This window comes from Phoxinus phoxinus, assembly GCF_949152265.1.
Source record: "Phoxinus phoxinus genome assembly, chromosome: 3".
Lineage (NCBI taxonomy): Eukaryota > Metazoa > Chordata > Actinopteri > Cypriniformes > Leuciscidae > Phoxinus > Phoxinus phoxinus.
In genome coordinates, this window is record NC_136878.1 from 8,658,019 (window position 1) to 8,684,420 (window position 26,402).

The 26,402-nt window shown below is 36.2% G+C and overlaps 1 protein-coding gene across 1 annotated transcript in view; it reads left to right on the forward strand.

Annotated features, from left to right (window-relative positions):
* The window catches only part of hk2 (hexokinase 2), a 57,841-nt gene extending 34,538 nt beyond the window's left edge, over window positions 1-23,303 (forward strand). Inside the window, exons 10-18 of the mRNA XM_079607479.1 lie at window positions 4,586-4,890; window positions 6,971-7,119; window positions 7,651-7,770; window positions 9,919-10,014; window positions 10,217-10,316; window positions 11,154-11,337; window positions 15,991-16,146; window positions 17,076-17,312; window positions 20,795-23,303. Of these exons, the coding sequence (XP_079463605.1) occupies window positions 4,586-4,890; window positions 6,971-7,119; window positions 7,651-7,770; window positions 9,919-10,014; window positions 10,217-10,316; window positions 11,154-11,337; window positions 15,991-16,146; window positions 17,076-17,312; window positions 20,795-20,936 (1,489 nt within the window). The 3' untranslated portion in view covers window positions 20,937-23,303. The remainder of the gene's footprint in view (window positions 1-4,585; window positions 4,891-6,970; window positions 7,120-7,650; window positions 7,771-9,918; window positions 10,015-10,216; window positions 10,317-11,153; window positions 11,338-15,990; window positions 16,147-17,075; window positions 17,313-20,794) is intronic.
* Window positions 23,304-26,402: the final 3,099 nt, after the last annotated feature.

Here is a 26,402-nt window from a genome sequence, read left to right on the forward strand (position 1 = left end):
AAAAAAGTCGGCACACCATGGCTCCAAACATGTGAAATATTGAATGGTAGACTAGCACACAGGTGGTAACGTTTCGAGCACGCTCTTCGTCCGACTATTAAAAGTTAAACACCACGCCTTTATAATCTGTGTGTGAGTCTACCATTAAATGTTTTACATGTTGGGAGCCATGGTGTGCCGACTTTTTCCCCTTTTTTATTAATTTTCTTTGTTGAGCACCCAATTTGAGCAACTTATTGTTTTGCTGTGGATTGTTGTGCGTGCTTTGGATCTGATTTTACAGATGTTAGATTTCCATCTTTTTCTGTTTCTTCTCAATTGTTCAGATTATTCTAACTCAACAAAATACTCAAGCTCATTATTGTAAGGTTGTACCCCTGGTATATCAGTAAAGCTCTTGAGGATGTAATTAAAAATGTTTTTGCCACGTGTTCAACAGTAAAGGAGAAGGAGCGAGACCGAGAAAGACAATAAGTTGCACTGTTTGTGTGCATTGCACTAGCCAACTTGAAACAACAGGGTTTGTCATACATTCATTTTTTTTTGACCATTTTTTTTTTATGAGTGAAACTCTAAATAAGAAACCCTCCCAGTGGCGGTAAGTGTTTAAATGAGAAAGTCAATGAGTCATTCATTTGATTCGTTCACACGGCTGATTCATTCAGGAATTAAATTAATATCTCTCTTTTTGAATGGGCCATTGAATCATTGGTTCACCGATTGATTCGCTCAATACTCGAATGAATTCAGAAATGAAACATTAGGTGTGTTTATTGTTGCTGCCTTATGTTAAATTACTTGAAACCACTCTCTTTTGGGAGGGTTTGTTACACTTAGCAGCTGTTATTTCTGAAATCTGTCCGCTGACTGAGCCTGTTTTTTTCTCCACTGTGACCTGATGTAGTTTTGGTTCTGTGCCACTGTTGCCTTTGGCTGGCTCAGTTGGGGTTTAAAAGATAATTAATATTCAGAAATATTAACGATTTAACTGCATTGACTTATTAGATGAGAACAAAATCTGATCTGAATTGAGCTGTCATACTGTCATACTCCCTGATTGAAGACTGAAAAAGCTGACAGACTTAACAACCTCTGTTGTAACGGATTTTAAGGGACAAGAAAATAGACTGACCGCAATAGACTAATCCTGATCTTTAAATAAGATTTAATTTGTTAAAAAACATAGATTAGTACTATGTCCGCATTTATACTTTATTTCTCATTGAAGTGTTTGACAATGCTAGAAACATCTGATCTGCCATGGATAATCGCTGCGGTAAAATTTTAGAGCAGAGCAGGACGACCGTTCGTCAGGTCATTCATGAACTCATTGGTCACTACACAAGAGCCCATTTCACTAACTCAGTGACTCTTCCTGAATGTTGTCAGAGAGTTTGGCGAGGCCATAAACGCAGCAGGGAGTTGAAATTCTGGGGGCTTTTAACAACCACCCGCTGAGACGCGGCTGCATGCATCAACTTCCTCTGATTCCTCAACGACTATGTAAATGAAGCGTATGACTGAAAAATTACTGAAAATCTGTTAGTGGGTGCTGTGCTGTGCAATGATGCGTATAGACATTTTTCTGGAAAAGTGATTATGAATTTTTATTGCTGTCTTGAAATTTTATTTATTATTATAATAACTCATTAATTTTCAGTTATTGTTGATAATTTTATTTTAAAGGAACTTAACGTCTGATTATTTATCTATCTATCTATCTATCTATCTAATCTATCTATCTATCTATCTATCTATCTATCTATCTATCTATCTATCTATCTATCTATCTATCTATCTATCTATCTATCTATCTATCTATCTATCTATCTATCTATCTATATAATGTATGAATATGCATTTTTATCTAATTAATTATGATGTTCTGATTAATTAATCTAATTAATTACAAATTAATCATCCCCAAAAGAGAAATTACCCCCAAAAGATAATTTAAAGTCATTATTGTTTTAAATTAGAAAAGCATAACAGACATTGCAAAAAGTAGCTTTAGAAAGAAATATTGTATTTGATTCAACAGAATTTATTACACATACAATTTTAGGCTACAATGGTCATGTAAAAAATAACATCTTAATTGTTATTTAGATATATTTACAGACCAAAACCGTTTGGTTGCCAGCATTCTTCAAAATATATACTTTTGTGTTCTGCAAAAGAAAGTCATAACGGTTTAAAATGACATGAAGATGAGTAAATTATGACAGAATTTCAAGCATTTTTGGGTGAACTTTCCTATGTCTACTTCCGATAAGAACTTTACCTTAGTGTTGTGCAGAGCACTTATTTACATGACTTAAGGCCATTGCACACTGAGTCCGAAATTTTCGTATGCGTTTTTTCGTATTCGTGATTCGGTGGCTCTGAATTGTCAAAGCACCATTCAAACACCATTCAAACTGCTTGTTACGGATGCGAAAAACGCAGAAAATCGAACCCGTTTAGATTTTTTTTATGACGGACGAAAGTTTCGGAGGCAGTGTGCAAGCGTGATTGACATAACGTGAGGTCGTATTTATTTTTTAACGTGCGAAAATTTCGGATGCGAATTTCGGACTCAGTGTGCAATGGCCTTTATGCTTTATGAAATTAAGGCAATCTTCAAGCATCAACATTAATTAGTTGTGCTATTTTAATTCGGCACGACCAACTTCACAGCTTTCATCACCAGGTGTGCTAACACATGCATTCAAGGGATCATGTTCAAACATTTCCTGAAAGGTGTGGATGGCACTTTCAGAGATGACTACTTCTTTCTCAAGATGCGTCTGTGTTGATTGGCTGTGCACAAGTGGCATCACATGCCGGTCAAATGCAGCTTATTTTGGTATGTGTAGGTAGATGTAGAGCAAAGACGACATGGCTCAATTAGCCTCAAGCCAGCTTTCTTTAAAGGGAAAGTCAACAATAATGAGATTGAAACAAAGAAATAGTGAAGTTTCTACCTCCTACACTCTTATATCTACAATCGAAGTTACACTTGGAGTGAAAACAAAACAACTTCATTAATTTCAATGGAGGCAATCTAGTTTTGTCACATTAGGCTGTGGCTTGTACATCCAGTGTATATTCGATATTAGTTTTCAACCTGTGGAGCACCTATTAATTCAGAAACATACTCTTGAGTAAAACAGCTGTAAATGTGATATTTTACTAGCAAATCTTTAGTCATCCACTAGAGGCGGCAATTTGACTATTGTCCCAGTTAATCGTTGACTTTGGTTACTGCAGATTTAGCGCAATTGAATTTGAGCAAAAACAACTAAAAACTAAATGGACGGGTGGCTTGTAAAAAACAGGAATAGCAGAGATTGTCAGATGGTTAAACTGAATGAAAAACAAACTCAGCCTCACACTAAATTCGGTAGGCTGTTTATATTTTGAATGTTTCACTTTAACTAATACCCCGTCTACACCGGACGCGAACACCGTGATACAACACACAGTAAACTGATGCCTCGTTCAGTTTCTGACACACTCCAAAGCGCCTACGCTACTTTTGACTTGAGGAACAAATGGATTTGCAATGATCATTTATCTAATTTAGATAATCATAGGGGGGCGCATGTCCTAAAAGTTTGAAAAACCCTGTATTTGATTTTGCAGTTAAAATGGTTTTCTTATACATCAAATGAAATATTTTCCTCTTTTGCAGTTTTTTTTATGAGCCATATATCATAATTTTGACTTTTCTGACATGTCCAATTTAAATATTCCTCTAGCGATCTATCTTCATTTCAGTCTTGCTTCTAGTTTAAGTAGTTAATGTGTCACTACTTGATAGTGAGAAAAGGTTACACTTGGAGTATACCTGGAGCATACACTTGGAACATACCTGGATGTATGCATAGTTTTATATAGCAGCTGCAATGGCAAGGGATTGTCAATAATTCAAATCATGTTCCCAAATTGTCTGTCCCCTAGGCTGACTCAATAGTTTTAGATGACTGATAGTATCTTTAAGCTTTTTTTGTGTCAAAATGTTATGTTTTGCCAGAATTTCTTTATTTTTTTAATTGATCAGAATTACATATCAACATACCCTTAAATAATACATTTAATTTACAATTTTTTTATTTTATTTTACTTTTATTTTTTTTAATTAAATTTGAAGATCATTGTGTTTGCAAGTCTAGGGCTTATCCAACTTTTTTCTCCAAAAAATGAAAAATGTCAAAAATCCACACCATCACACATTCCAAAATCCACTTGAAGATTGATCAAGACTCTGGTCAGATCTTTATTCCAGGACATGTTAAATCTTTTAACATACTTTTTTTTTTTTAGTTCATATATAATTTAACTGTACAATCACCAAACTACAATTGCAAACATTGCATCACCACTAGTAGTTGTTCTCAAACCTTTAAATGTACTCTCTACCATGCAACCGACTATTTTATTATGAACGAATGTTATTTTCTCCTGTTCCCCAATCTGTGCATCTTTCACATTTTCCTCTCACCTTTCCTTCCTTTTCCTTTCTTCTTCTTTCTTTGCATTTAAACCCTTTTCTCTCTCTCATACACAAACACACTCTTTTGCTCTGTGGTTTTTCCGGTAGGTTTGCCCGGCGACTGAATAAAATGGTTCGATCATTGGTGCCTGACTGCGACGTGCGTTTCTTGCGCTCTGAGGATGGCAGCGGCAAGGGTGCTGCCATGGTTACAGCTGTGGCATACCGGTTGGCAAAGCAGCATGCAGAACGTCAGCGTATCCTGGACACCCTACGCCTCAATCGGGATCAACTCCTGGAGGTGAAGAAAAGGATGGAAGGGGAGATGAACCGAGGCCTGGCTAAAAATACACACCTCGAAGCCACTGTTAAAATGCTGCCCACCTTTGTGCGCTCTACACCAGATGGAACAGGTTAGACTTAGAAACCAAATATTTTCTAATAATTTGCACAAACTAAAAGAAGTCAAAATGCCATCATCTTTTATTCACCCCTGTGTTCCAAAACCTTTTATTTTTATGATTTTTTTTTTACAATTCATAGAATAATTCATAGTGAGCACATCTGTCGAGCTCTAAAATGAACATAAAGCACAATAATTCTGCTCCATATGACTACAGTACAGTATATTCCAAGTATACTTATTTTATTTTTAATCTGGACATTTATTCGGCTACTACAAGCTCTGGTCGAATTGATTCATCGTTGTTGTATTTTGTCCGATCCTCTTTGAAACCCATTGATAGATGTTGTCACTATGAAATGTTTAAGAAAACCGCTGCTAAAGTGTATGCTTGTGTGCTCGTGGAAAAAATAACAGTAACAGCTTTTAAGATCGGATCATAAATGGGAATGTATTGCATGAAAATAAGATGTCAGTCCATCTTGTTAAAGAATCAAAGAGAATTTGGAGGGGAAAGTGCTTGAATATAAATTGCGGCTGTGCATCATATACCAAGAGAGTTATCGGTGCACGATTCAAGCTTGCTTGGAATGACAAACTATTTCTGAGAATGTTTTCCATGCATAATTTCATCCAATTCTATCCCTGACTGTGTACAGTATGTGGGCAGAGATAAATCATACAGTACAGAAAGTGTTCATGGTAATATAAACGGCTCCCTTGTCTTGCCTACACTTGACCACAGGATCTCACAGTATCTCACTTCACTCCCATTGATAGTACCTGTATCACGTTGCTTCTTGTTTACATAAAGAGTTTCTCGATTGCCAGTGGACACTCTCACCTGTGTTGCTTCTTTAAAATAGTTTGTTTGCTTTAAATCAACAAAGTGATTGCTAACATTAGTGATGCAGAAACACTTTCAGTCTTCTTCACCACTCACTGTAGGTTTTGAAAGATTACTTTCAATACTTTACATCTGTGTTGCATTTGTCTGATTTTTATATAGTTTTTATTTTATTATTTGAGAATTTATTAGTAATAGTAAGTCAGTGTTTTGGGGTCGGTAAGATTTGTTTTTAAGAAAATAAATTGAGAATTTCTTTTTTTAATTCAGTAAGGATGCATTAAATTGATCGAATTGAGAGTAAAGACATTTTTTAATACAAGAACAATACATTTCAAATAATCGCTGATCTTTTGACACTTCTATTCATCAAAGAATCCTGAAAAAAAATGCATCATGGTTGCCACAAAAATATTAAGCAGCAACTCTGCTTGATGATTATAAATGTTTCTTGCGCACTAAATCAGCAAAGTAAAATTATTTCTGAAGGACACTGAAGGCTGGAGTAATGATAATGAAAATTCAGCTTTAAGATCTATTTAATATAAAAGAAATATTTCAATTTCATTGTATCTAATTTGCATATTTATGTGTTCTTGGGGCAGCATGTAATGGAAAAAAGAAGCGTAATAATGGGAGTAGTAATTGGCAAGATTTTCATAATAATATCTAATATTTCATAGGAATATTGAAGTTTAATTTATTTCCCTAAATGCCTGATAAACATGATTTAAGTCCTGGTGTCCTCTACAGTGAACATGTATGAAATCATATTTTGATTTGAAACCCCATAACATTTTCCTGAGATGTTTATTTCTCTTTACAGGACATCCAGATTTTTTAAACTCCTTGTTAGTATCCTGACACAGCTAAAATGCAAGTGAGATGGAGTGACAAAAGGAGAATTGTGACTAATCTGACTATAAGACAAAAACTGCTTTGACCAATGCAGTGCAAGTAAAATAATAGATAAACTGGACTGTATCATACATGCCCTGCATTGGTCAAAGCAGTTTTTGTCTTATACAGTCTGTATGAAACTGGGTGGAATAAGAGACAAATCAATTACCCCTCTATATCTGCGCCGTACCACCTCCATAATTAAACCGTTCCAAAACTCCTGAGCCTAGTTGAAAAAGTTGATTGGTGTGTGTGAGTGCACGTCTGAACAAGATGATGTGCGCTCTATCATGTGTGTGTGAGAGTCATTTCGGTCTCTGAATCTCTTGTGCATGCTCTACAGAGCGTGGTGACTTTTTGGCACTGGATCTGGGCGGCACAAACTTCAGGGTGCTCTTGGTTCGTGTTCGAAGTGGAAAACGACGGAGTGTGGAGATGCATAATAAGATCTACACTATCCCCCAAGACATTACGCAGGGCACCGGGGAGGAGGTACGCTCACTAATCATATTCCACATCATTAAAACCCATTCAAGATGTGAATTTGGTACATGGTGGATTCCTTTCATTTGCAAGTTTTCTTTTTGTATTTTCTCAACTGAGCTGCTGAATTGAAATGAAAGTGCAGCTCAGTTAACACATGATGATATTGTATATCTTGGATTGCAAGTCAAGCACACTAGAGGTACTATGCACCTAATAAAGATATCCCTGTTTTTGAACCTGAAAAACACTCACCTATTTGCAATTTATTTGAAAGTGGTCACTGGCAGCACTCGAGTACTACTATCCTGCTGTCTGCTGCATACACAGTGGTGTATTGTAGGATGGGATTTCACATCCAGACACTTTGCAGCGTAACCTGTTCTTTTGTACTCGCTTGATTTCCAATTCCATATTGGCATGACATGAATGGAAGTTGTTGTGACAAGTACATGTCATGGATAATGGATTTTGTATATGAATGATTCTTTGTCTTCACCAAGTGTGTGTGTGTGTGTGTGTTTGACTGGTTCTCTGCAGCTGTTTGATCACATTGTGCACTGTATAGCTGACTTCTTGGAGTATATGGGTTTGAAGGGGGCATCCCTGCCTCTTGGTTTCACCTTCTCGTTTCCCTGCCATCAGACCCGACTGGACCAGGCAAGTACACACATACACATACTTGTCTATCTAGCTATACAAATGAGGACAAATCATAGAATGATTTTGTTTCCAAATAGTTCAAATTAATTATTTTTGGTGATTTTAACATTGAAAAGTGTATTTTCACGAATAGGGTACAAAATGGAGCTTAAACTCTTAAACATTATGAACAGATAAAAATTGGAAACTTATAAATGTACGTGTGTGTGTGTGTGTGTGTGTGTGTGTGTGTGCGTGCATCAAAAGACTCAGATCTAAATCAGAGATGACAAATAAGAAACAACATGGCAAGTGTCAATTTAAATGTATGTCGGATTTTTTTTAATTAAGAAAAAAAAAGGTATAATATAATAAATATTAGTAGTCTGTAATATATAAAATGTATATATATAAATGTAATTATAGTACATAAAATTAGAGTATAAAGTATTCTTAAAAAAACAAGCTGAAATAATGCAATGACTAACTCATAGACTATCGATTTACAACATTTTTATAGTTACAGTAGCCTAGGTCTGTCTTTAACAGTTTATACTGTAAGTTTTCCTGTGGAGAAAATGAAATGATATAAAAATAGTTTCAGTTATGACTTTTTTATTTGATTTAGTTTCGTATGAAATGCTATGTGATTTCCATCAATCGAGATCTGGCAGCAACAGCACATTTTTCTGCTTGGGCGAGCGGTTCTCGGACAGCGCATGAAATCTCCCATATGCCCTATAGTATCCAGCTGCAGACCCGCAGCACCACCAGTTTCAGAACCCCAGCGCCAGAACCGGAAGTAAGGGGCGGAGCTTACGTTCTAACACCAGCGCCAGAACCGGAAGTGAGGGGCGGAGCTTACGTTCTAAACCGAGTACCGCCACCTAACGTTTTAGAGCGTGATTTGCTTAGACACGAAACGGTATGCTTTTATTACACACGAAACGTCATACTTTATACGTATGTTATAATGATACATTAAGGTACAGAAACATTGGGCTTCACCATATTTTTAATATCGTGGTTCGTTGTATGCATTTATATTTACTATGGTTCTTTTTTTTATAATAATTTTGACAATGTATTTACCTACATATTGTAAATACAGTTGTTATGATAACACATTTATTTCTATTTGTATATAGGACAGTTAAGCTGTCATTTGTAACTATACAAGAATATAGAAACTATTTAGCTATTTTAGTAAAATGTTCTTATTAAAGTGGTAACTTACTACAAGCAGGAGTATGTTGTTTGTGCACCACAAATTGACACTTACCAATCAGGTATTTCAAATAATTGTAAACTAGCATGAGAGAAAATGCCACAAACTATTGTAAAGTGACACATACCATTGTTAAATTATGAAAACTGGCACCAATCATTCAGAAGTGTGCTGGACCTTGACACTGGCTTTTCACAATGCAGAGTAGTGTACATCTGTAGATCCTATATCTATTACCGGTATAATGTGGATACAGCAAGTCAAATATTTTTTGAACAAAACATTCGGGCATCTCCAGAAGGAATATATACTAAATTAATTTGTAGTTATTGTAGACTTGTATTGCTTGTCTCATTGTCAAGCTGGTGGTGCTGCGGGTCTGCAGCTGGATATATCTCCATATGCCAGCAAAACAATGAGAATGTGGGACAATGATGACGATACATATCAACCGAGCATAGGCGCCAAAACTGCTTCTCCCTAACCAACCCCCACCCCCGCCGCTTATTTTTTCATTTTTTTTTATTAATTCAGCGGTTTATATAAAATTGTGACATTTGTGAGACTGTAGTTATTTGACGCAGTAGATGACGTCAAGACCTCTGATGTTAGCCAGCCTAAAATCTGTATTTTAAGTGAAATGACATTTTAGCTTTGTTCATTTGATATTATATAGTAGGACAGTGTAATAGGTCTCTCTCTAAAGAACTTGGGATTTATTCCTATTTTCGCTTAAAAAATATAATGGGAGACCAATTTGTACCCAATTCATGGAAAGTTGCACATGTATTATTTAAGAAATTTTTCTTTTAAGATTATGTACCCAAAATGAGTTTTTTTTTTAATCAGATTTAGCTAAATTAAGCTTAAATTTTTTTTTTTTTTTTTTTTTTTTTTTTTTTAACTGTCCACTATATTCCCATCTCCCTTCTTCACAGGGTATCCTGATAAAGTGGACGAAGGGCTTCAAGGCCTCAGGCTGTGAGGGAGAGGATGTGGCCACACTGCTGAAAGACGCCATCCATCGCAGTGAGGTCAGCAAGATCACTCACCGCTGGTGCTCTACTGCTGCGAGAGCAATTTCTGCAGTTATTAGCCACAATTACCCTGCCTTTTATAGTTATAATTAGTAGATGTTCAGTCAGATGAATGGTATCCTGAAAGGCAGTGATGGTGGATTTGCTCTGCCTTGCTGGTAATACTTCTCTCTCTCTGTATGTCTTTTATTCCTCAAAGGAATTTGATTTAGATGTGGTTGCTGTGGTGAATGACACTGTGGGGACGATGATGACGTGTGGGTACGAGGACCCACAATGTGAAGTTGGACTCATTGTTGGTGGGTGTGATTTCTTGGCCTATGTGCCTCTGATTAGCCTGTTTTTTTCTAGATGACTTTAATGTCGCAAAAGGTTTAGTGATTATCTGGTTGGCTTAATAATTATGTGAACAACAAAGTCTTAATTTAAATGTGAATTAGATAATGAAATCTACTGAAATAATAAAGCTAGGTACATTATAATAAATTTTTTTTTTGTTTTTGCATTTTACAGAACCAAAACTTTGAACTTTGAAAAATTGTTAACGAGGGCTTGAAGTAAAAAACTGCTTATATTCAGAAGGTTTTTTATTCAGCAGGTTTTCTGTTAAAGGTTAAATGGGACAAAAAGTACATTTAACTCGCACTGAAAATGTAGCTTTGCTTTCCATTTTATTACTTTCAGCACACTAAGTACTTCGATACCCCAGTAAAACCAATTAGCCTAACTAATAAAGTTCAAACATTATTAAAGTCAAGTGAACAGTCAGTTATACACTAATTACATGCATACTGTAGATAAATACAGTATAACAAAATAAAGTAAGGTCTAACTGTAGTGTATTCAGATACAGACATGTAATAATTAGGCCTAAATGTAAAATAACACTATAGTACTCACTGTATGAATTAAATATAGATTAATCTTTGTTAAAGTTGTTTTTTGTTGTCTCATTAACATTAACGACAGCAACAGGTATTTATAGTTTGCTGTCACTTTAAGACCTAATGCACGAATCCAATATAATGATACACATCCAATTTCTTTATCAACTGCACAGCGCAGCTTCAAGTCAAACACACCATTGTGTATCTGTGTACGGCACACTTACGTGTGTTTCTTTCTTCACCCTGTAGGCACAGGGACTAACGCATGCTACATGGAGGAGATGTCAAACATTGAGCTGGTGGATGGAGATGAGGGCCTTATGTGTGTGAACATGGAGTGGGGAGCGTTCGGGGACAGTGGAGAGCTGGATGATGTTTGCACAGAGTTTGATCGAGCTGTGGATGACCAGTCCACTTACCCTGGGAAACAGCGGTGAGAGTTCAAATCTAGATCCCTTTATGGAATGTTGTCAGCTTCCCGTTAGAGAAATGTCCATAGCTAATGGGGTTACAGATTTGAGGCCCAGGATGGTGCCGCTAATGTGAAATTCTACTGTTTGAATCACCCCAGACTTCAGGTTTTTGCATTGGCTTCCTGTCACACATGAAATAGATTTTTAAAGTGCTATTACTAATTTATGGATGACTCAATCAAAATACATTATGGACATGCTTGCAGGATTTAAACCTAATGGACCTCTTAGATCATTCGATTCAGGTCAGCTTAGTGCAATGCATAGAGTTCATTTTAAATATGATGAAACAGCGTTTAGCTACTAAACTGCCTGCAGCTGGAACCAACTTCAAGAGGATCTCAGATGTCAGTTTCCCAAAAGTAGTCAGACTCTAGTCTAAACTGTAAACACATCTTTTTATTTTTGCATTCTCCATCATAGGAAAAGTTTACATATCCAAGCTACATTTATATACAAAAACTTTATATGTATGTTACATATAGCTACAGTAGATAGAAAATAAATAAGGAAGGAAGTTTTTTATTATTATTATTGTTTATTTTAAAAGGCACAATGCACATCAATCAGCATTTTTTGTTTACACTCAAAATGTAAATGCGCCAGAGTTTGCCAGAGAGCTAATTTTCATCTGTAGTCCCTTGGCAGATCGACACAGCATCATAGTACAAAAAGAATACATGAAAAACAGAAAACAAATTAAGAAAATAAATTGATAATAATAAGTACAATACAAAGAAGGGCAGTACCTAAGATAAAGTAAACCTAACTATTGATGATTGCAGTTTTAATCCATTTCTTAAGTGTAAATTTAAATGATAAATAGCTAGTGCTCTCTCTGAGTTCAGTAGGGAGACAGTTCCAATAATTTGAAGCCCATACTGAGAAGACTGTTTGGCCAAACTTACTACGTCTATACGGTACAACACAGTCTCCCCTGGTAGCTGCCCTAGTTGCCCTGCCACTGCTGTTCTTCTGTTGTATAAATTCACCCAGTGGTGGAGGTGCAAGCCTATGTAAAATTTTGAAAATGAGACAGGCATCTAGATAATGTAAGAAACTGTCAAAATTAAATAAGTTATATTTAGTAATAATATTGCAGTGGTGATAGCTGATATGTTTAAAGTTAGCATATAAAGGGTTTCTATTGGTTTAAGAGTTGTCACATTTGCTTGGGACCAGCTTGTAAAACAATATGATATGTGGGAAAAAAATCATGGTGGCATGCATAAAAAGTTTGGCTGCCTCTGTGGTTAAATATGGCCTTATGTGTCTGAAGTTAGCCAGATTATATCTGATGGTATTAGCCACCTTTTTAACATGCTTTTTAAAAGTTAAATTAGAATCTAAAATGATACAAAGGTATTTCAAATCGGACACAACCATGAGTTTTTCTTCTTCAATAAAAACATCAGCCTGCTGTGCAATTGAGGACCTCTTAGAAAAGAACATACAGACTGTTTTGTTAATGTTAAGATGCACATCTGACATTTTTAGCCATGCAGAAACATGCACCAGTGCTTCAGTTAATTTAGTTGTAGCCTGTTGTTTGTTCTTGGTATGCAAATAAAGAACTGTATCATCTGCATACATTTGTATATTAACAGATTGACAGACTGAAGGCAAGTCAATAATGTACATGCTAAACAAGATAGGGCCCAATACTGACCCCTGGGGTACACCAATATTACAGTCGAGGTATGAAGAATAAGAATTACCAATACATACGCTCTGTTTCCTATTAGTTAAATATGACTCCATCCATTTCATGGCCTCTTCTGAGAAATTAAAAAAAGATAATTTTGATAATAGTGTCTGGTGGTTCACAGTGTCAAAAGCCTTTTTAAAGGAACACTCCGACTTTTTGGGACTTTAGCCTATTCAACGTATCCCCCAGAGTTAGATAAGTCCATACATACCTTTTTCATCTCCGTGCGTGCTATAAGTCTGTTTGACGCACCCACCGCTAGCCTAGCTTAGCACAAAGACTGGATGTAAATGGTTGCAGCTAGCATACTAATCCAAATAAGTGACAAAATAACGCAAACATTTTCCTATTTACATGTTGTGATTTATATAGTCACAGAGTGTGCAAAAAACAAAGTCACATGAAACACAGACATATTTTAACCGTATAAATACTGGGAACTATATTCCCTGAATATAGGGCGGAGTGATAACCGCAGCACCTGAGACGCGCTCTGAACGAACTCTCTGCTCCTCACCACGGCGCGTCTCAGGTGCTGCGGTTATCACTCCGCCCAAGTAGCAGTGAGTGCTTCGCCTTCAGAGAATATAGTTCCCAGTATTTATACGGTTAAAATATGTCTGTGTCTCATGTGACTTTGTTTTTTGTACACTCTGTGACTATACAAATCACAACATGTAAATAGGAAAATGTTTGCGTTATTTTGTCACTTATTTGGATTAGTATGCTAGCTGCAACCATTTACATCCAGTCTTTGTGCTAAGCTAGGCTAGCGGTGGGTGCGTCAAACAGACTCATAGCACACACGGAGATGAAAAAGGTATGTATAGATTTATCTAACTCTGGGGGATAAGTTGAATAGGATAAAGTCCCAAAAAGTCGGAGTGTTCCTTTAAGGTCCAGAAACACTGCACCTACTATACCACCCTCATCTAATTTTGACTTGATATTTTCAAGGAGGAAACAATTAGCTGTCTCTGTAGAGTGGTTTGTGCGAAATCCAAATTGCATTGGGTGCAAAGGGGTGTGGCCCAAGTTTAGATGGTTTTTTAGCTGTTCTGCTACCCATTTTTCTGTCACCTTGGATATCACTGATAGAATACTAATGGGTCTATAATTTGACACTATTGTTTTATCACCAGACTTGTAGATCGGGGATACTACTGCTGCTTTCCAGGAGCTTGGAAAAGTACTTTGCCTAACTGACAGGTTGATCAGATGTGCAATAGGGCGAGCAAGTGCGTCCCTGTGTAATTTTAAAAATGAGGTATCCAAACCAATCCAAAGTCTTGCCATTGTCCTCAAAATCACATTTACACGTGTGTACATTCATACCAAAAGGGAATGAGATATGAGAGTAATGGCATGATTTTCTGTGAAAATTATTTTGGAAATTATGAGTAAATTATATTAATTTAGGTGAACTGTCCCTTTAAGATTCTGGAAAAAAGTTGGATGGATTGATAAATTGGTCATAAAAGTTGTAGTCGTAGATGTGTGGTCTAAATGTTGTCTTGAGATCATGCCAAAGCATCTCAGTAAGGTTGCCAGAAGGCATATTTTCTTCTGTTGATACCATTCTGTTGTTGGTTTACTCATGTGCTTTGGTTTGTTGTCCTGTTGCATCATTTAGTGTCTGTTGAGATTAATTTGGTAGACGGATGGCTTTGCATTCACCTGCCAAATGTCCTGATAAACTCAGTATTTTTCCATTGGTGATGGCGAGCTGTCTGACCCTGAGGCAGCAAGCAATGTAGCCCCAAACCATTATGGCTCCATCATACTTTATAGTTGGGATGAGGTTTGATGTTGGTTTTCTCTGACGTTTTTGGTACTGAACAGCTAAACTTTGGTTTTTATTTTTTAATGTTACTGAAAGAAGTCTCTTATGCTCACCAAGGCTGTATTTATTTGATAAAAAATATTTAAAATAGCTATTTTCTTTTTGAATATATTTTTACAATGTAATTTATTCCTGCCACATGTACATTGAATAGATTCATAACGCATAATACATAAAGGCTTTATGTAGAGTGTTACCATTTTTAGCTCGGTGATTCACATGCATTTTCCAACTTTACACAGTTTGTGCGTTTAAAAAAAAAACGTGCAAAACATATCATTATGTGTAATTTGTTTAAGCAGACTGTGTTCTTGTGACTTGGATGAGGATCATATAAAACAATTTTGAACAGTTCATGCAGAAAAACATGTTAAATCCAAAGGTTCATATGCTTTTTCCTGCAACTGCTGTATATATGTTTTTTCTTCTTCTTTTCATTATTTTTAATCAAAATTATATGTTTTAACTTTAAGGACCTTAACCTTATTTTTTTATTCAATCATTGTAGCCCATCTTCAAGCTAGCCTATGGCCTAAATTATTATTATTATTTTTTTTTATTTGACTATTATTTTTTCTCATGGTATTTAATTGATTTAACTTATTAACTCTTATTATCCTGTCCTATTAAGTACTGACCCACATAATTAGCCTACATAATACATGTCAGCTTTAGTCAAATGCAATTGTTTTTATATTTTTTTGTACTTGAGCTCTAGATCATTATACTTAATTAAAATAGGGAAGCAAGCTGAAATGCCCCTTAGACAATGACTATTACCACAGAAATGAATTTGTGTTTAAGTTGTATTTTCTGTGTGTTATTACAGTCAAGTTACTTTTTCGCCTTGCCACTGTAGTTCCATTGTATGTTACACAAATAGACACTATTTAAAAAGTATAGCCACAAGACTGTTAATGTGTTCAATTATACATTATACAAATTGCCTTTCCTGTGCATAGTTGTAATCCAATATTTTCACTCATCACTTCAAACTTTTGCAGCAATATGCATTATTGAGGGACAAGGAATAATTTCCTTGTTTCTTTCTGTCACTTTCAGGTATGAGAAGATGATCAGTGGGATGTATCTTGGAGAGATCGTCAGAAACGTACTCTTGGACTTCACTGCTAAAGGTCTGCTTTTCCGTGGCAAACTTTCAGAGAGACTGAAAACTCGCGGTATCTTCGAGACCAAGTTCCTGTCGCAGATTGAAAGGTGTGTGAGACAGTTCTGCAGCATACTGCGTGAATTGTTAACATTGGTGTCTGAGCCCCAGGGGCTTCTCTGTTGTAAGCATGCTGATTATGTCCAATATTATTTGACGAGCCTAAGGCGTCTTGGCGCATTTAATTAGATGTGCTGTGTTCTTTTATGCTTAATCATAAAGGTAATATTCCAAGTGAGGACCGCCAGCAAATTTTGGTTTGATTTGACAATTCTTGCATATCTATGCTGTAGTATTTTTATTCCATCTCTGTGCCTTGGCTTTGGGGGGGAAAATTCAACCATAATGTTTTTTAACCTTGATTTAATTAAACTACATGTCATGTAGGACGAGATATGCAATACAATTTGTTCTGTGACTATTGATTATTAAAGGGGTCGTATTTTTCGTATCTGTGTTATATTGCTGTTTGAGCATGATTCTGCAAAGTTACAAAGCACAAAGTCACTCCAAAGAGAGTTATTCTCTACCACAGTAAGCCCTGTTTTAAAACTTCCTGAAACTCATCGATTGCAGTCTTGAGTTTTCTTCTGAGAATTTTCACGTCGCAATATTCCTCATTTAAATAATTCCCGCTCAAGACAAACACGAAAAAAGGGCGAGGTCTGTTTGAGTTGCGTTAGTAGTGTGTTGAAAGAAACTCGTGGTTATGGTATGGGGTGTGTGACGTTTCCGAAACATGCTCAAAGCGGTTGACCGATCACAACACACTGGTCCAGCCAACCAATCAGAGAAAACTGAGCTTTTCAGGAGGGGCTTCATAGAGACCAGAACTAAACAGTGTTACAGACAGACCCGTGAAGAGAGGTGTTGTAATAATGTAAAATATGTAGGAAAAAAAGTATGAAAACCTATTTTAGTAGACCCTTTGAAAAGGGTCCCCTTTAATCAACATAATTAATCTGTTTCTCTCTCACAGCGATCGTTTGGCACTGAGGCAGGTCCGTTCCATCCTGCAGCACTTGGGCTTGACCAGCAGTACGTGCGACGACAGTATTCTTGTGAAGGAGGTTTGCAGCGTGGTGTCCAGACGGGCGGCGCAGTTGTGCGGAGCCGGTCTGGCTGCTGTGGTGGACAAGATACGGCGAAACCGTGGCCTCGAGCAACTCAACATCACAGTAGGAGTGGACGGCACACTCTACAAACTCCACCCACAGTGAGTGGCCACACAGCATGATGATGGGATAAGAGCAAATAATCTCTTTTGCAGCTAATATTTGCCCCTGATTACTTAGTTAAATTAGTGGTTTTCAAACTATGGGTTGACATTCTACATGAAGCATGTGGGCTTTTGAGAGGGGCGTACAGTAAAGGGAGGAAGAAATTAGCTTATGTAAGGCAAGAAAAATGTAATTATACCACGGTAGCCTGAAATGAAAAATTGTCGGTGCCCCATGACGCTTGTTAATGTAGCAGAGGCGTTAAAGCTGAGCCATAAATCACAGGTGTTGCTAGACCTTTTTGTGAGGTCTTGAGCTTCTATCTGTAACCAAGCCCAACTAGCCAAACCTCTCTCCTGGCCTCAGGAGGTGCACTAGCGAATGAGGCTAGAAATGCAGGTTTGAATCTCGCCCAGAGCGGGTCGAGTAGGACTGGTTGCATTGGTGCTGTGACCCGGATGGGAGTTAGGCTTAGGGGGGTGAGTGTAACTGAGGCCAGCTAGTTAGAGCTGTGCGAGTAAACCTCACTCCCCTGGCTTCAAAAGGTGCAGGAACAGATTTAATTTAGGCAGAACTATCCCTTTAAATAAGGTGCTATCTTGTAGTTCCTCTTAGAGTTACTGGCTAACTTACCAAAGCCAGTTTTTACTAGCCAGTGTTTGTTTTGGTCTATGGTGCTTACTTTATGGTAAATATAATTGTGATATATATATATATATTTGGGCTGTCAAAAGATTAATCGCGATTAATCGCATCCAAAATAAAAGTTTGTGTTTACATAATATATGTGTGTGTACGGTGTATAATTATTTATATATAAAACACACACAATCATGTATATATTTAAGAAAAATTGGTTATATTTATATATAAAATATTTATATATAATATAAATTATATAAATGTATATACAGTATATAAATGCAATTATTCCTTAAATATATACATGAATGTCTGTGTATTTATACATAATAATTCTACACAGTATACACATATATTATGTAAACACAAACTTTTATTTTGGATGTGATTAATCCCAATTAATCTTTTGACAGCCCTAATATATATATATATATACATATATATATATATATACACACTTGTAATTTATTGTCAAAATGTACAGATTTTCAGCTGTTTGCACTGAACAAATTAAACAAAAGTAATTGAAATAGCTTAACACAACAAATATTTCAAGTGGTTTCCCCAATTTCAACTAAAAATGCAACTTTTAATGACTTCTGCACTGCAGATTCAAAATTATTCAACCCCTTCATGGCAAGCATCTTTAGTACTTAGTAGAACACCCATTTGCTGTTATGACCGTCCTACTGCAAACAAGATTTATAACCAGACACCAGCTTCTGGCAGCGTTTCTGATTAATCCAAGGACCTCCAGTTCAGTAATATTCTTGGGTTTGCGTGGTGCAACCGCCTTCTTCAAATCCCACCAGAGGTTTTTTATGGGGTTCAAGTCAGGTGACTGATGGCTTCGGTAGAATCTTCCAGGACATCTTCTGCAACCAAGCCTTGGTGAAGTTTGAGGTATGCTTTGGATCATTGTCCTTTTGTAAGATCCAAATAACGCCCAAGCTTCAGCTTCCTCACTGACAGCCTGACGTTTTACCTAGGATTTCCAGATACAATTTGCCTTCCACATGCTGGTTTCCAGTGCCAGAGGACCTCCAGAGCATCACGAGCACCACCATGCTTAACTGTAGGCAGAGTGTCCTTTTCAGCATATGCTTCATTCTTCTTCCTCCAGACATACCGCTGATCCATAGGGCAGAAAAGTTCCAGTTTTGTTTAATCACTCCGCAGAACAGAATCCCAAAACTTCTGTGGCTTATTTATATAATTTTTAGCACTTTTCTTGTGCTTTTGGGTCAGAGGTGGTGTACGTCTTGGAGTTCCAGCATGTATTTAGCCTTACTGTGCAGCTGAAACCTTAGTGACTGTTGCCACCAAGTCTTGCTGCAGGTCTTTTGCAGTCACTCAAAGATTTTTCTGAACCGGTCTTCTCAGAAATCTGGTTGCAGCCATTGATAGCTTCCTTTTTCTGCCCCGTCCAGGTAGTGTAACCGCTGTTCCTTTAACTTTGAACTTGTGAACAATGTTTCCAAAGGTGTCTCTAGGAACCTTTATGTCTTTGCTATATTTTTGTATTCTGTTCCTTATTTGTGAAAGGCGACGATACCTTCTCTTAACTTTTTGGACCATTCTTTTGACTTAGCCATATTTCTAACATGCAGTCAAACGTGACATTCAACAAACCTAGGCCCTGTCCACACGGACACGGGTATTTTCAAAATCTGCGGTTTGGCTGTTCATCCACACGCAAACGCAGTGTCAGGTCACTGAAATGTAACCTTTTTGAAAACTCCTGCCAGGGTGAAGATTTTCAGAAACTCCGGTTGCAGTGTTGTCGTGTAGTCAATGAAACTGGAGATTTTGGCTTGTGACGTCAGATTGTGTGATGCTATCTCCTTTGTTTACATGAGGCGAGTCTGTGGCCTGGCGGACGTAAGCAAAATATTGCTGCTTATAAGGCTTATAACGTATGCAGATACATGTATATATTGCAGAACAGAGACGTCAGAATGCAATACTACGCAGGTTACTGCGTATGACAACTTCAGATTGACCAACATGGCTTTACGATTAGGGTTATATCGCCACCTGTTGGTTTGGCATGCTCTTGACAGCGCTTCATAGCGTGTTCTTGTCTTTTCATGTGGACGGAGGAAAACGGTTTATAAAAAAAACCCTGTGTACGTGTAGACTAGGCCCTAGCCAGTTCACATATTTCATGTGTTCTAGCTCAAGCACACCTGGGGCACCTAATGAAGCCCTTGATGAGTTGTATCAGGTGTGCTTGAGACAACACCTGTTTTGCAGATTTGTGCTGTTGTGAGGGATTCTATTCAGCGAGTTGAATAATTTTGAGACTGAACGCTATGAAACTTTTCATTAGTCTTACCAAGAATTTTAGATGAATTTGGGGAAACCACTGGAAACATTTGTTCAATTTCTTTTGTTCGATTTGTTCATTGCAAACAGTTAAGAAGTCTATACATTTTGCCAATAAACATGATTTGCAATGGGGGTTGAATAATTTCGATTACAACTGTGTGTGTGTGTGTGTGTGTGTGTGTGTGTGTGTGTGTGTGTACAGTATGCTTTGTGCGATGTCAGGAGTTTAATTAACAATTTGACGGAAGTGTCAATGACTATACTGTCAAGCTTTCGATCAAATGACTACGAAAACAGCATAAACCTCGCTGGAGGAATGTACTGTGCTTATAAACATTGTTTTAAAAAGTTTAAAACTTTTAAACTTCGAAAAGTGCTGATTTTTTAAATGTACTAATCTATGAAAAAAAAACAAAAAAACAATACATGCACAAAAGAGCAGATTTTGCTCGTTCTGAGATTTCCTCATTCAGATGTTCTGTTGTCTCCTCTTTTGTCTCATCAGCTTTGCCACCATCATGCGGGAGACCTTAAGAGACCTGGCGCCCAACTGTGAGGTTACTCTCGTCCAATCAGAAGATGGCAGCGGAAAAGGTGCCGCCCTCATCACGGCTGTGGCTTGTCGATTAAGAGATGCGGGAAAGTAGTGACTGAACGGAATAATATAAAGGGGAAAAGATAATGAGGAAAAAAGAAAATGATGTACTGAGCTTCCAGATTTTTTTTTCTCTTTTATTTTCTGTGCAACAATGTGACCTTACTGAAACAACACTCCTGTCTGTATAATAATGGATTTTATTTATTTTTTTCATTTTTTTTTTTTTTTTTTTTGCTTTTGGTCATTCATTGTAAGGGGTTGGAATGTGCCGGTGGGGGGTTGTTTGTAGAAAAGGAAATATCAAGCAGAAGAAAAACAAAGAACTACTCTAGATCCTCTTGTATTATCATAATGTTACTGATTTGAAAAAAGCACAAAGAGATTTTATGGACTTGTGAATGATATGGTTTATGTTTGTACCTACCTTACTAGAGTCCATGCATGTGATTAAAGGAATAATTGTAAGTGAAGTAGGTGAGTAAACAGAATTGTTATTGGGTGAACTGTTCCTTTTAAATACATTTATTGATGATACTCAAGTGAGGATGTTCTTTAGTTCAATCTTAATTTGTGTCATGCTGCTCTTCCTGTCACTAAAGCACAGTCCTGCTGCTACTAGACTGAGTTGAAGCTAACCTCATTAGTTTTCTGAACAGGTCCAGTACTGGTTTGAAGAAAGCTGTCAGGTGACGTGCTTTTTAAGAGCTGACTTGATGGTGTGAGTTGGAAAATTGACTTAGTGCTGGACTGTAAGTTTTTGTGCGGTGATCAAACTGAATTTGGTCTTTTATAATATCTACAGTAGGTCTACTAAAAAGTGCATGCAATCCAAATCATAAAAACTGAAGTATACAATCTAGCTTTCTTTTTGTAAAATGCACAATTGATTGTAAATTGCGTTGGCACTTTTTGGGTTGGGAATGACAGGTGAAATTATCACCGTTAGATGTCAAGAGAGACTCACACTGTGAAAATGAATGCATAAAATTGTGTCTTTTCTTGCAGCCCTGGTGGGATATTTATTATTGATGAACGTCGCCATTGCTGATCAGAGCTGTGCATCACAGTTTATCATGTTGTGGATAATGTCAGGGTGTGAGGTGTAATTTTCTCCCAGCAAATATTGAGTGCCATTTTGTCAGACTGTCAGTAATGAACATTCTGCAAACTTTTAGTCTAGTAATCAAGTTGGTCATTTTATTTTTATATGATTTCACTTATTCTCCTTGATTTGAATTGTTTGTAGGTTTGATTAATTTTATAGTGTAATTTCTGCAAATTCACACAAATTCTTTCATACAAGAATGGTGCCAGACAATAAAGACTAACATCACCGGTCGGTTACCACCGATATAGTGCATTACCAATTGACTGAATTGAAGTGGCCTACTACAAAATGTTAGGTAATCTATTCTTGTAAGTAATTGCTGTCTGCACACAAAGGCAGATCAGGAATATAAATATCCCTCAGAGAATATCCCTTGATAATTTTTTGTTCTGGAGAATATATTCCATTCAAGTCACATTTATTTGTATAGTTGTATATTGTAATTTAACAATGTAATAATTAAAGGCAGAAACAATGAGCTCATTGAAGTAATGAATGCTTGTTTGTTAACAAATGATTATGACATTTAGAAAATAAATCTCTAAATTGGTGCATGTTGACTCAGAGTTTGCGTCATCTGAAGATATATATATATATAATTTGTTTTCACCAAGTGTTTCCCTTGAACGACATGAGTAATTAATTTAAAAAAAGTGATTTTGTTTTGAACCGAACTCTATAACCGTCCATATGCTTTTAGCAACTTGACAAATAATCAAATATCAGCATCTTAAATGCTTTGATGGTAGCATCTTAAAAATACAAATTCATATCCAGATGGTGAAATATTCATAAATCTTTTCTCGTTGCGTTAAGAACTTTGCATGCTGTATATTGGTTCTGTCATTGCCGCATGCATGTATTTTCTCAAAAGACTGTCACTCACTTAGATTGATTCGTATGAATTTATGAATAATAGATTTTCTGTTCAGTATTCCTGTCCATTCTGTGCCTGCGAGCAGTCTACTTATTCTAGTAAGGCTCCATGGACAATAACACATGAATTTTAAGGTCAAATCAGGTCTGATGCTATACAGCTTTTAATGTTCTTTGTGGCACCTGCACCTAAACACTGCCTTTTCCGGGGGATTTTTTTCACATATTCAGTGTGTCCATGCTAAAGGCCATTTCAGAAATGCAATAGACGAGCAAAGGTGATGTCCATTGCATACAGTAGGAATGACCTTTAACACCGGGTGAATGTCTCTGTAAGCGTTTTAAGTAAAGCCCCTTGCAACCAACTCCACATATATGCAAGATACTCAGATGTTCATAGTTGTTGTTTTGTAATAAATGTTTTTTTGAATTTATTAATAATTCATAATTGAGTTTCATCACCAGGGCTTTTTTAAATAAAAGGATACCAGTCAAAAGATTTTTTTAAATGTTTTTAAAAGAAGTTCTGCTCATCAAGGCTGTATTTATTTATATATATATATATATAGAAAAAGTTTTATTATAAAATATATTATATTATACAAAAGCTTTCTATTTCAAATAAATGCTGTTCTTTTGAACTTTCAATTAATCAAAGAATCCTGAAATAAGAGTTTAAATAACTATTTTCAACATTGATAATAATGAGATATGTTTCTTGAGCATCAAGTCATCATATTAGAATGATTTATGAAGGAACATAAAATTCAGCTTTGATCACAGGATTACAAATGACAATTTACTATATATTCACATAGAAAGCTGTTTTAAATTCTAATATTTTACAATATTACTGTTTTTGTTTGTTTGTCTTTTAATCAAATGAATGCAGCCTTGGTGAGCAGAAGAGACTTCTTTTAAAAACAATACAAATCTTACTGATCCAAAACTTTTGACTGGTATATTTATCACAAATGTATCATGTTGTAATTTTTTTTACATAAATAAGCAGCAGAAGTCTGGAGTAATGATGCTGGATATTCAGCTTTGCTGTCACATGAATAAATTATATTTTAATATATATATTCAAAAGCAGTTATTTTAAACCACATTACTATTTCACAGTATAAGTGAATCACTGTATTTTTTATCAAATAAATGCAGCCTTGGTGAGCATAAAAACTTACTGACCTAAAGGAGCAGTTTAACAGTAAACCTTGAACAAGCAAAACACTTTTCAGCTGCATTGAAAAACAATCGCATGTTGAAAGCTTTTGACACTTGCAACATGAACATACAATGACAGCAGCGGAGTCATTTTTTATTTATTTTGTCACAACTGATCTTAACTAAAGGACTGAAAGCATTGAATTAATTACTTAAAAAAATAATTTATTATTATATATCTTTTGAACTTGAAATACTTTTTTTATGGGCAGATACCATTCAACAGTTTGGAGTAGATGAGTCAAATTAACAGTAATTTTCTAAATAACTGTCGGAATTGATTTTTCCTGCAGCCAGCTTTGATCTGCGCAAAATGTCCAAAATAATTAACAGGCTGTCATTGAGTCATTAAAAGAAGGATTTCTTGCATTTCTGTCAGGTCAATGTCAGGTGTCTGCTTTTGAAATGTACAGCAAAAAAAAAAAAAAAAAATTCCTGCGGTACCTCTCTCTGCAATGTCATAATATTTCTCATATAGCTGCATCAAATGTTGCAATTCTTTATTTTGCAGTCTCAGTGCTGTACAAGTGATAGAGGATTATCTGCAAGCTTTTATAATGCACTTTTTTTATTGACTGCATTACCGAAAGTCAGGTATGTAAAACTACAAACTAAATGAGTCTTCCGGTGTAACCAGCGAAGTCCTGATATCCAACAGTTATGTGACGCAAGTAGGAATAGAACAGAATGAAGTTGTTTTGAGCTCTACTTCCCTCTTAAATCACAAATCCAATTAATGCTATTCTTCTACTGTTATTTAGAGTGTTTTTAACTTTGCTACCTAATCATTGCACCACTTCACCTCGCTACCTTATCATTGTAGCTTGTCAGAGACTAAAAAATGGAAAAATGTGTGAGAAATGTAATAATTTCTATTCCTATTGAGTCAATTTGACAGGCATTTTTTTCATGACCTTTTTTTTTTTGCACTGAGGTGCAAATAACTATAAGTGTAAATGATATTTAATATTATTTTTGCTGCACAGTCAAAAGAATCCGTCAAAGGATGTTTTTGGTTGTTCGTTTTTTCCCTCCAATTTACACTCACAAGCGCTTGAGAACCAGACAAAAGGGCAGAAGTGCAAATAACAATAAGGGAGTTTTCTCTATTCAAGGTGTTTAGTGAGAAATGTAGAGGAGACGGTGGGCTATTGTGATTTATTTATTAAATTTTCTTTCATAACTCGTGAACAAACAAACAGTAATGCACTTTATTGTTTTGTATTAAAGATGTTTTGTTATGTAATGAATACTCTCATGTCATTACTTGTATTACTTGCACAAGCACTTTGTTGAAGCTTTTGACACTTTCAACATGACCATATGAGTACAATGACAGCAGCTAAGTCATTTTTTATTTATTTTATGTCACAATCTAGTCTAGTCTGTGCAAACTAGAAATCCACATACCATTTCCAAAGTTATCCAGACTTTGTTACTACAACTTAAGCTTTATAAAAGATTATTTAACACAGAAATCTGAGTTTAAATTATACACACACTAAGTTTATATAATGATCAACATTATTGTCAACAGAACTCAATAAAATAATGTTTGCAACTTAAACAGGTCCCCTACTTGTCCAGTTAGTGTTTCTGTAGCTGATACGGTTCTGTATTCATGAGCTCACTGTGCACTCCAAGGCCCTTTGTGTCATGTATTTGATGAAGGATTTTATAAAAGGTATTCACAGGGGAGAATAAATCTGGCCGAACAGTTGTGGATGCGTCATGCTGAATTGGGGATGAACTCCTCTGAGACAGAACCTTGGATTTCCTTGACTGCTCTGAGACAATCCATCCATTAAAATATCGGTTTGTTGAACTCCAGCGATACTTTAAACGCCTTGCTTGATTTCAAGCAATTGTTAAGCTGTATTGTGTGACTGCTAAACCCTCAGATCAAGAATAAATACTCCTCAGTATGTATTCAGTGTAAATACAGACACTTCGGAGCTGTAGATCTTGTGTGTGTGTGTCAATCAGCTCCCTATAGGTCATGAATCTGTATATCATGTACACAAATGTGGGCACTAAGGACTCTGGTTTACCTCACATTGGAACTTTGATGACTATACTTTTCTGCTAGTTGTGACATTTACATTGAGCCCGTTTACTGGATTTGTTTGCTTCTTGTGGGTTTGGGTGTCTTATATAAAAATGTACCTGACTGTATTGTAGGTTATTTTTTCCGGGCAGCAGGGTGAAAAGACTAAAAAAACAACAATATTGGAGACCACTTACAAAAAGGTTAGGTTAGTAAGGTATAAATCATATACACTCTATAAAATGCTGGGTTGTTTC